The 12213-nt window shown below is 48.0% G+C and overlaps 1 protein-coding gene across 4 annotated transcripts in view; it reads right to left on the bottom strand.

Annotated features, from left to right (window-relative positions):
• The window catches only part of XPNPEP1 (X-prolyl aminopeptidase 1), a 49636-nt gene that overhangs the window by 23223 nt on the left and 14200 nt on the right, over positions 1 to 12213 (bottom strand). For 3 of the 4 annotated variants that reach the window (XM_004611931.3, XM_055119447.1, XM_055119448.1), the window contains 2 exons: positions 4659 to 4722; positions 3139 to 3243 (listed from right to left, as the gene is read on the bottom strand). In XM_004611931.3, the coding sequence (XP_004611988.2) occupies positions 3139 to 3243; positions 4659 to 4722 (169 nt within the window). Of the gene's footprint in view, positions 1 to 3138; positions 3244 to 4658; positions 4723 to 4973; positions 5057 to 12213 lie in introns of those variants that run through there. The other variant, XM_055119449.1, reaches the window with a different exon arrangement.

The following is a 12213-nucleotide window of genomic DNA, read 5'->3' as shown; positions in this document are numbered from 1 at the left end:
GGACTTGGCAGCAGAGAAATCTTCCCTCATATTACAAGCCACTGTGCGTTGTCATCTGTCATGTGGCTCCCTGAGGCTTCCCAATTCCCAAGAGCCAGTAAACCATTCTGGTCCAAGAGACTAATCATACGACACCAAATAAGCTAAGAAAAGAACTAAAGGCACTTCACACACGCGCGCGTGCACAGTGAAAGTTCACACACTGTGAAATGGTACTGATGGAGAGTATTCTCTCTGCTACCAGTAACCACATAACCACAGAAGGGAAGTGCCGGGTTTAGACATGAGCTCAGTCTAAAAACCTGTCTAGAAGCTGGCACTGAGTTTTTATTTTGCTATCTGAGACTTTCCCATTTTTTTTCAGACCGCTAAACCACTTCGTAGCAAAGTTTCTTTTAATGGCCCTGGTATAACTTTCAGAGGATGAAATCACATCTCCTAGCAGACAGGTATCTGGCAAACCCCCAGGCACAAAAATGCGCCTACACAGAAGACACCTGAGGGAGGCCGACTTAGTGGGGGGAGAGGCAGCGGGGAAGAACGGAGCGAGGAGGGAGGATCCTCGTGGAGATGCTCCCTGCAGGAGCCAGCAGACACCACTGGCTTCTCACACACATGCCCGAAGAGCTAAGAGACCTAACAGCTATTTTTGTCAGACTCAAAGAGAGGTGCCCTCCGCCCAGAACACACTAACTGCCCACGGGGCTCAAGAAGAAAGTAGTAAAATGACCACTATTACACCCACACCCACACCCCCCCACACACAAGTACGCGCGTGTATGAATATGTTGGGCTTATGAGTGCATGCATTCAAGAAGTTTACACCAGTGCTAGGTATGGTTGTTGCAATCATTATTGACAGTGTTGTAAGTCACAGAATCACAATTTAAAAAAAAAAATAAACATTTTTATAAGTTGAGACTGGAGAGATAGAACAGCAGGCAGGGTGCTTCTTGCTTGCTTTGCAATGTACCCAACCTGTGTTCAATCCCCCACTCCCCACATGGTTCCCTGAGTCTTCAAGTGGTGACCCTAAGTGCAGAGCCAGAAGTATGGCCTGACCATAGCTGGGTATGGCCCAAAGACAAGCAGAAGCTTAAAGACCTCTAACCTGCCCATTTCTAACACCTGTGCAACCTCAGATGCCTGCAGAGAAGTGTGTAAGAATATGCATATTTGTGTCTTCTAAATACACTCTTTGCTTGTCAATAAAATGAGTCTGTAGCTTTGGCATTTATATAGTTCTAAGACTTTTAAAAACAGGCATTTGAAATAAATCCATAGCCAGAAAAGAATATTCTTTTCCTAAGGCACACAATACCTGTATATATATATGAAGAGTGATGGCCCCTATACATGAGCAAGTACACACACACACACACACACACACACACGTCCTCCCTTCTCAGGCAGGTCCTCTGGTATTAACTCAGCCCATCATTAGCCCTTTGTTCTGTGAGCTGTGGATCCGGGGACAGGCTGCTCCTCTCACTACTTCCCACAGTAAACAAGAACAATCAGGTCTCAGCTTCTCCTCTGCATTTGACGGCAGTAGCCCTCTCGCCAATCCCCTTCTCGTCTATTCTCCAAGTTCAAAAACTCAGGAGAGAGTTTACACTCCACGAAAATCAGGTTGCAAGGGGGCTGGAGCGATAGCACAGCGGGTAGGGCGTGGCCGACCCAGGTTCAATTCCCAGCATCCCATATGGTCCCCTGAGCAGCACCAGGGGTGATTCCTGAGTGCAGAGCCAGGAGTGACCCCTGTGCATCGCCGGGTGTGACCCAAAAAGCAAAATAAAAAAAAAAAATCAGGTTGTGAAAGTCTAAAAATGCACAGTTCAAAAGTAATGAAACCGGCATATACATGCATTTATTCAATAAACATTGCAATAAACACTAAGCTCTACGGGTTTTGTGTTTTTATTCCCTGGATTTGGGGCCACACACAGCTACGCTCAGGGCTTACTCCTGGTGGGGTGCTTAGGATGAAACTCAGGCTGACCACCTGGAAGGCAATCCCCCTACCCACTGCACTCTCTCCAGCCCCATGAGCTCTATGCCTTTCGTTTGTGATTTCTTTAATACTCACCATTGTATAGCAGCATCTACTATTATTAGAAACAAAACAAGGAAACTAAAACATTGAAAGTTAAGAAACTTGCCAAGAAAGTTCCAGACCCACGCTCTGGGCCTGAGCACTACTCTTCACCAACAGAGAACTGACAGAAGCAAGTCTGGGATCCTCAGAGAAACTCCATGGAATGTCCTCGCTTCTGTGGCCTTACTTTCATTTCTGAGTGAGGCCGCCCAGAGCAAAGGCCAGAGGCCAGGCCTCCAGTGCCCTCAGTTTCCCCTGGCTTAAATGGAGTCCTAAAGCAGACCTTCCAAACCTGAGTATACAATCACTTACATACATAAGTACATATGCGTGCGCGCATCTGTGTGTGTATGTGTGTGTGTACACACATGCATGTGATTTTTAGTTTTCTGAAGTGCTCCCCCCCAATTCCTTTACTGAAGCCCTAACCCCCAAATATCTTTACTTGGAGAAAGGGGTTTTTGTTTTTGGAGGTCATAAAGGTTAAATGCAGTCATTAGGGTAGGATCTGGTGGGATTTTAAAAAGAGGAAGAAAGACAGACCGAACCATATAAGGGCACTAGCAAACGGCCATCTACAACTCAGCAACTCAGGAAGAGAAACTTCCCGGAAGCCCCAGATCTGGGCCTTGGCTCCAGATCGCAGTTTTTCAGCATCCAGAACAGAAACATCAGCTGAGCTACCCAGGCTATTGTCACGTGTGATGGCAACCCAAACTAAGACAATTGAGATTCTAAAAGTGGTCCCAGAAGAGTTAAGATCCTAACTCTTAAGAGTTAAGTGTAGAGCCCTGAGGGGCTATGCATGCCTTTCCCAGAACTGTCAACAGGCACAGTGATAGTATACTGGATAGGGCATTTGCCTTGCATGCAACCTACTCTGGTTCGATCCCCGGTATCCCATACAGTGCCCCCAGCACACCCAGGAGTAATTCCTGAGTGCAGAGTCAGGAGTAACCACTGAGCACCGCTTCGTGTGACCCAAAAAAAAAAAAAAAAGAACTGCCAACTAAGGTGAGGCTGGCCGTGCCTCTGCCTACCCATCTTCATGAGCGTCCAGTTGCTATCCATCTGTCTGGCAGCCTGGAGAAAGTAGCGTCCGTCGGTCCACATGGCCGCATGCTCCTCTGTGATGATGGCTGTGCCTGGAGCAGGAAGGAAAAGAAAAAGACTTGGCAACACCGTAAGGCTGCATGAGAGGACAGCGGGTGGGGAAGCCTGATGAGGGGCATTGCCCCTGTATGCCCACCACCGACTACTCTAGCGAACCAGGTGGGTCTCTGCCTGCAGGGAAACCTCCAGACAAGAAACGACAACGCCCCTGAGAATCTGCAGAGGGCCTGCCTCTGATGGGAACGGGACGCCGGGTAATGATCCTGTTCAGGGAAGCCTCGGCTGCAGCAGCACGACTGACCCCAGTCAGACAGAGGGCTGTGATCCCAAACAGGGGTGCCAACACGGGGATCTGTTCCGCCTGACAGCACGAAAGAGCTGTCTGACCTTTTTGTTGTTGTTTTGATTTTTTTGGGGGGGCCAGGGGTTACTCCTGGCTCTGCACTCAGGAACTACTCCTGGCGGTGCTCGGGGGACCCTATGGGATGCTGGGACTCAAACCCGGGCCAGTCGCGTGCATGGCAAACGCCCTACCCGCTGTGCGATCACTCCAGCCCCTGACCTTTCTTTAGGGAGACAAACAGAAGCCCAGGAGCGCTCATGGGCAACAGAGCAGTCAGTAACAGAGAAACACCTCCCACCCCTCCTGGCCACAGTTCCCAGAGGCCTGGAGGAACTCAGGGCTCTGGATAGCTAAATATCAGTCCTAACAAGATAACCCACACGCACAAGCACTTACACTGAAGGAAACAGTGGGGGGCTGGAGGGTGGAGGGGGTGAGGAATAAGCAGGAGATTCACCCTAAAACTCTAGGGCTTGACAATTCTGAAAAAGCTGGGCAGGACAGCAATGCAGCGGGCTCAGTATTAACTTTTGTTACTGAAGCTGAGAGTGAAAACAGAGGGAAGTGAAATCCAAGCACTCGGAAAACATGCTGGGCCAGAGAGCTAAAAACAGTGGCCTGAGGTGAGCTCAGTGGGTCCATTCTTATTTGTCTGTATGTATTTTTTTATTTATTAAAGAGTACAAAAAGCCATTTTTACACAAAAACATTTTTAAATTAAAGGCATAAGGAAAGGGTCATGGAAAGAGAACTGGAAAGGGGCTGGAGTGATAGCACAGCAGGTAGGGCCTTTGCCTTGCACGCAGCCGACCCGAGTTCGATTCCCAGCATCCCATATGGTCCCCTGAGCACTGCCAGGAGCAATTCCTGAATGCAGAGCCAGGAATAACCCCTGTGCATCGCCAGGTGTGACCCAAAAAAGGAAAAAAAAAAATAAAAAGAGAACTGGGGAGCGAGGTACAAGGAACTCAGCTCTGCAGAGACTCCGTGGGGAGCATTTGTGCCGCGGTTTCCTTTGGTTACACAGGCTGAAATGATCCATTGATTGGGGGGAGGTAAAAATTCGGGGGAGCAGAAAAAAAAAGAAAACATTTAACAACTTACCTGCAGAGCCATCAAATCCAGAGACAAAAGCCCGCCGACAGTCGCACGGGGCAATGTACTCACTCTGAAAAACACAAGGAGCAACAAATTGAGCCTCTGCCTGTGGACTCCTTCAGCTGCTTCCCCAGTGCTCGGCCGGTGATAAGCACCAAAGTTCTAACAAACACTGGTTAGGACAAGTCCTTGGCACCTGACTTCAAGGGACGGACAGCCTAGCTGCGAAGAAAACTACACATTAAAAATATAACAACTAGCTCACCCTGGAGAAGCCCCTTATGAGAAACTAGGAGAGCTGTTCCCTCGGTATTTCCTCACCTGGGAAACTGAAGAAAAACAGCCTAAAAAGTATCCTTGCCTCCGAGAGAGCTGACTCAAAAACACAAGCCCGGAGCCTTTCTCCCTTCCTTGCCACTGACATTTAGGCATCTGTTATTTTTCTGACAGAGTACACTGAATTTCTGCTTTCAAAGCCAATCATCTGTAACTTAAAGCCGCTTTGGGTGTCCGTTGGCTCCTCACTTCCTGTTCATGTGTCCGCCAAGGTAGTGTCACCAATCTCTCCCACACACACCCTCTCCCCTTCCTGTTAGGGAATGAGGGGAAGCGCTTCCTCCAACCCAGGAAGTTTGGGCAAAATAAAACATCATGTCCAAACCCAGGCCCTTCCCTGCTGATTATCCTCCAGTCTCAGAACTGAAGGAGGTAAGGGACTGAAGAAAGAGGCTCTCCTTCCGGGGCAGGGGGCTCAAAGTCAAGTACACAACTTCCAGCAATACCCAGCAGGACACAGAGTCAAGAGATTTGCCCGAAGTAACAAAGTCACAAAGCACACAAGCAGAGGCAGGATTTGAACCTGAGCAGTCAGCGCCAAACACTCACCTCTGAAATCCTTATGTCATGCTGCGCCCCCCCACCCCACTGTCTCTCTCCCTCTACCAATAAGAAACAAAAAAACCTGAGGTTGAAAGACAGAACTTTGAAGTGACTTAATGAACCATAATCCTCATTTGTTTAAAACCTAGTAATCATTAGATGCACTACTGTAAAAAAAAAAAAAAAAAATGGCAAAATAGGTGTAAGGGCCAGGTGGGCCCCTCCCCTAGGGCTCCTCTGGGGAACAGTAAGTCAGCACCTGAAACAACCCACCGGTTATGAATGCTGAGTCTGGGGAGAAGAGCCTGTAATCTCTCTTCCTGAACATCTAAGAGGAAGCTACGTGCAAATCAATCTTACGCTAACCATACCTTTGAAGAGAGGCGTGGTGGGGGCAGAGGAGGGCCTGGAGTTGGGGAGGCAGGCAACGCAGGGAATCAAACCCAGCCGTGCATGTGCAAGGAATGCACTCCGCCACGTGAGCTACATGCCAGACGCGCAAATAAGACTCTCTTGTATCTCCCCTGACTTGGAGCTCCCCTACCTGTGACACACAGGGCAAAAACCCAGGGACAGAGTTCTTGAGAAATGCCCCCAGCCCAACCTGGCAAGTCTTCAGAGGATAAAACACCGTCAGGATGTCACCTGGAGTGGTCCATCTCTAGAGTGGCCCATATTTTTCTTTGAGGGGGACATCCAGAGGTGCTCAGCACTCGGGTATTACTCCTAATGGTGCTCGGGGGACAGTATGTGCTTGGGGGATCAGACAGGCCAGACCTGGGTTGGCCGCAGGCAAGGCAAGTACTCTCCCACTATACTATCTCTCTGGCCCCAAGAGCACCCATCTGAAGTCAAGGCGAGAGGAGGGTTTCTCCAAAGGAAGGTGGAATTTATAGCAGGTGGACGTGTTTGGTTTGGGACCGAGATAAAGTCTGGAACAAGAATGTCTAGACATGAGCTAAGTGGTAGACATGCCAGAAAGACATCGATGACCAAAGCGGTCACCTCTGTGTGACCAGGCGGAGCAGGACCAGACAAGCACTGTGCCCGGGCCACCCACTCTTTCCCGCCAGCCATGAAGCTGGCAGAGCCCAGAAACATTCTCTGCAGAGGAAAGTGAAAGCTTGAGAAGAAGCCAAAACGCCCAGCGCACTAGAAAGAAGGCACCAAGCAGCCACGGCTATTGGGATTTTTTTTTCCTCCAAAACCATCCATTTTTCTCATCTCTGCTACTAGACCTTGATCCAAGCCTCAATCAACTCTACCTAGACCAGCACCCCTACGATTCACGCTCAGAGTGCACGTTTAAAAGTAAATTCTTAATGACACAGACACACACAGAGACATGCATGCTAACACTGTGCTTCAAAGCCTCTGACAGCTTCTCAACACACAGGATCAAATCCCAGCTCTCATGCACCCACAGGCACCTAACATGGCTCTATCACCCGCTTGGGGACTCCTCCCCACCCTCCCTTTCATGGGACTCGAGCCATACTGGCCCGACTTCTGCTCCTGGATCTTCCCCAGCTCGTTTCTGCCCCAGGACCTTCACACATGCTCTTCCTTGTGCCTGTCAAATGCTGTCAAACCGGGGCATGTGATGTGACAACCAGGTAAACACTCTCTGAACTGAGTTGACTTGAAACACACCCAGATGGTGCCTGAGAAAGCTTTTTTTGGGTGTGGAAAGTCCCCGCCCACTCGTATACTGGAATTGTGACAGAACTTTCAGTAGCCCAGCTGACTCACTTTGGATGCCAGACCTCCAGATAATAAGTGTGTGTTGTTTTAAGTCACTAAGTTTGTAGTAACTCATTTTACCAGCAAGAGGAAATTACTTTACCCAAAAGGAAAAAGACTAGTAGGTATTATAACTGGAGATTCACTCTCAACTGCCAGAGCGGATAGGGAAGAAAACTGAAAGAGGAATTGAGGTCAAGGAGTATCTTTTCTACATCAAGTAGCTCCTCCTCTGCTCCTGGTGCCAGCCTTCAGCATTTCAAGGGAAACTAGACATACATGTTTATGATGCTACCTCCACTTTTAATTGCCAGCATCAAACATATCCAATAAAGTCATCTCTGAAAATCCAGCTCACGGTATCTTCGTCCATGAAGTTTTGCCACTCACCACCTTTCAGCTCTTCCGTATCTATGCATTTTACAGGATGCCCACAGTGGGATCTACCCATGCCCTGCCTTGGGCAATGCTAACAAAATGGTACTGGTTCAAGTGTACCGAACACCTACTAGTTACCAGTAACTATATTCATTTCCTTCCCAGCCCAACAGCAGCTCTGGAGGGGATCTGTCTCCCCCTGTTACAGCAGGAAGAAAATTAAGCTGAGAAGTACTCCGCCAAGGTCCCACTGTTCTCAGAGGGAGCCCAGACATCTGATCTCTCATACGGTTTTCAAAAGTCCCCACCCTTCCCATGCTGCTAAGCAACCTCTTTTATTTTGAACAGATACTGCACACATCCAGTTTGAACAACTGGATTATAAATGCTGAAGAGACAATGAACGTGGGGCCTGCCCACATTCCCCTCTGCTTTCATCACCCACATAACAAGCCATCCCATACACCCAGAGTTGAGCAGACCTACATTCAAGCCTGGCTTTATTACTTACTCGTCCGATAAATCTTGGACTCGACTTCCTTATAAGTTAAAAACAGGATGAAAATAATGCCTGCCGTGGAGGGCTACAGTATGACATAAAGTCATTAGCACATGCTAAGTTATTAATAAAGTGATACTATGAAGAACTTGCACCAGGCAATGAACTTTAAGAGGTTCTCAAATTACTTAGCCAAAGGCCCCCTTTACAGAAAAAAAAAAAATCAACACACCCATGGAAATCTACCTTCATTGGGGTGTTTATCTTTTTCCCCGCTGTGGGGTTGGGGGGGGGTCTTCTCAAGTGGTGCTCAGGAGGCTCAGGGCCCTTCCTGGTGATTCTCAGCAACTGTGCCAGTGGGTCTGGGGGTCTGGGGGTTCTCCAGGGCTGCACCAGCATTGCTCGGGGAAACATAAGGTGCCAGGGGATCTGACTGGCGTGGGACACATGCGTGTATCTTAAATCCTGCTCCATCTTCCTGGCCCCCCAAATCTACATTCTTTAAGCAAACAGAAAGTTCCTCCCAACTATACCTAAGGCTACCCCCCAACACACACATACACACACACACAAACACACATCCCAGCCTGAGGCTCCCCGAGGGACATGTCACCTACACTGACAAACATTGACAAACACTATTCTACAGGAAACATACAAAAATACCCTCTTGGGACCAACAAAGTAGGAGGTATCCATGAAACATGAAGCCCCATGAACAGACTATGCTAACTACAGAATCTCATTTGCTCTGTGGTTTTAAGGTTGTTCAGATCTGCCTTCTGCCTTCAGGCTAACTTCGGAGGTTTGACCCGAGTTACCATGACAGGGGAGAAGCAGGAAAAGCAATCCAGGGGGGAGGAAAAGTATGAGGAAACTCCAGAGCAAGGGGTCTGTAGGGAAACAGTGAGCCAATGAGCCCAGCCGTTTGCACATAAGTTCAAAAGTGGCAGCAAAGATTGTAAAGAAAAGCAGGCAGAAGCCTTTGGTGAAGGATCTCGATCTCAGCATCACACCAGGAGACCGGAACCTCATCAGAGTTCGAGAGAGAGACTGAAAGTTCAAGAGAGGGAGGTGAGATGACCCAGACTGGGTTAAAAGGAGGGTTCATGACACGGTCACAAGATACCGAGATATACAAGTGACATGATGAGGACGCACAAAGGTGCAGCATTATTCCTCCTTGCCAACCCATCACCAGCGTAAGGCCATCAGCCTGGCTCAGGGCCTCAGTCATACTGGTTCTCAACAAAACAGAAACTGAATGAGTAAGAGCACTCACAGAGAGTCGCAAAGGTTAGACTGTACTGAGATTAGAGCCTATTCCCAAACACAAAGGTAATCCTCAGCCTGTGGCCTTTTCTTATCTCAAGTGAAACCAAGTCAAGGTACACTGGAAAATCAAACTGCTCTACCAAGAGTTATGCCCACTGCCCATTCGTATCATAAAAGTGCTGGACAAGGACTTCCTGTTCAGGACTCCCAGGCCCCCAAACAGCAAGTGCCTGGTTCTCACCAGTGAAGCATGGGTAGGAAGCAGTATCTGGATTGGAGCAATTAAAATATGGGGGTGCATATCAAGGATGTACAAGGCACTGGTTGAACTCTACAAGAAGAAAACTCCAACCCCATCAGAAAATGAGGTGATGAAATGAGCAGAAACTTTCGCAAAGATATCCGAATGGCCAAAAGGCACATGAAAAAATGCTCTTCATCACTAATCATCAGGGAGATGCAGATCAAAACAACAATGAGATATCATCTCACAACACAGAGACTGGCCCACATCCAAAAAACAAAAGTAACCGGTGCTGGCGCAGATGTCGGGAGAAAGGGACTCTCCTTCACTGCTGGTGGGAAGCCAACTGGTCCAGCCCTTATGGATGCTTCTCAAAAAATTAGAAATTGAGCTCCCATTTGACCCAGCAATACCACTTCTGGGAATATACCCCGGAGATGAAAAAAAGTATAGTAGAAATGACATCTGTACTTTTATGTTCACTGCAGCACTGTTTACAATAGTCAGAATGTGGAAAACACTCGAGTGCCCGAGAACAGATGACTGGTTACAGAAACTTTGGTACATCTACACAATGGAATACTATGCAGCTGTTAGAAAAAATGAAGTCATGAAATTTGCATATAAGTGGATCAACACAGAAAGTATCATGTTAAGTGAAATGAGTCAGAAAAAAAAGGGACAGACATAGAAAGATTGCACTCATCTGTGGAATATAAAGTAACAGAATGGGAGACTAACACCCAAGAATAGTAGAGATAAAGTACCAGAATAACTTCCACGGCTTGGAAGCTGACCGCACATGCTGGTGGAAAAGGCAGCTCCAATAGAGAAGGGAACATCAAGTAAAGGTTGTTTAGAGGACCTGCTTGGATGGGAGATATGTGCCGAAAGTAGACTATAGACTGAACACAATGGCTACTCAATACCTCTATTGCAAACCACAACACCCAAAAGGAGAGAGAAAACAAAAGGGAATGCCCCACCACAAAGGCAGGGTGAGAGGATAGGGTGGGGGTGGTGGGAGGGATACTGGGATTGTTGGTGGTGGAGAATGGGCACTGGTGGAGAGATGGGTATTTGATCCTTGTAAGACTGAAACGCAAGATGAAAGTTGGTAAGTCTGTATCTGTACTTCATGGTAATTCACTAATAAAAAAAAATTTTAAAAAGTGGGGGTGCCTTTCCCTTACTCCCCCCCTTCTAACAGCTGGAACAGTAGCATCAGAAGATCAAAAGTTGGGCTGGAGAACTGGTACAGTGGGCAGGGCGCTTGCACATGGCCAACGGGGGTTCCATCCCCGAATGGTCCCCTGAGCATTGCCAAGAGTGATCCTGGAGCCCAGAGCCAGGAATAAGCCCTGATCAGTGGTGGGTGTGGCCCAAAAACAAAACAAAACAAAAAAGATATGATAGAAAGTGCCTGGTTCCCTGCATCATTCTTCCTAGTAGAAGATAGTCGCACACCAACCACCCCGACTACTGCATGAACAAGAAAAGCTCCACAGTTGCAGACTAGTTCAGCTCCGAGACTGTTCCCCCTCCTCGCATTACTCTAAGACAATGGAGAAAACTGCTCTGGGATAAAACTCCCTTCCCACAGCTCCTCCAGGAGAGGGAAGCTATTTAAGAAATACAAAACAAAACAGGAAGCCAACTCCAGGAGGAATGAAAGTAGGATTGAGAGTTTAGGAAAATCTGATTCATGTCTTCCAGAAAGAGGAACCATAAACACCGCCAAAAACTCAAGCTGGCAGAATCACCCCTGACAAAAAACATGACCCTTTGACGAAATTGAGCCCGAGAGCAGAGTATGGGGCTTTTGACAGATGGAGAGGATAAGAAAAAAAAAATTCCAATTTCTAAAGGCAGTGCTGGCATAGCTCTGGCTCCAACCAATGATTCTCCTGGTCCGCAGCCAGTGACGCCCACAAATTCCAATGTTTGACTTAGATGGTACATGAAAGCATCCAAAGTACCCGGGAGAATCGACAATTCCTTCCTGTCAAGGGCCCTCGGGGCCCAAACTCATTAATACCACAACTCTTGTTCTGAGTTTAAAAAGAAAAACCCTTAGAGTTGCAGAGGAGGGGGAAAGCAGACCCCTGCAGTGCCAAGACCTTGCATAATTCTGCTGTGAGGGGTGCTTTTTCTCTCTGACACGGAACAGTGTGTGGGTGTGTGTATTTGTACTTTGGAACATACACAAAGGACAGAATTCAAGATTCCCCTTCATTCTCCAACACCCTCCCTTCCCCAGCAGGGAGGAGAAATTCCATCAAGCCTGAATCTAGCCAGAGCTGGAACAATTAGGAACCAGAGCCACAGGGCACAGCGGTCTCTCTATTCCGGAGAAGGCTGCTGGGGAAAGTCACACACAAGGCCAACCCTTGCTCCTTGTCCTCGCAATCCTGGCGACGGCCCAGAGTCCCACTTAATAGTTGCTCCAACAGTGCCCCTCCTTTCCACAGGAACCAAAACATGGAACTGGGGACTTCTCCCTTCTTTCTTGTGGGTGGTACCACAAACATGGTTCCAAACTT

This window comes from Sorex araneus, chromosome 11 (genome assembly GCF_027595985.1).
Source record: "Sorex araneus isolate mSorAra2 chromosome 11, mSorAra2.pri, whole genome shotgun sequence".
Lineage (NCBI taxonomy): Eukaryota > Metazoa > Chordata > Mammalia > Eulipotyphla > Soricidae > Sorex > Sorex araneus.
Note: the sequence above shows the minus strand (reverse complement) of the source record. Positions and strands in the feature narration are given on the sequence as shown.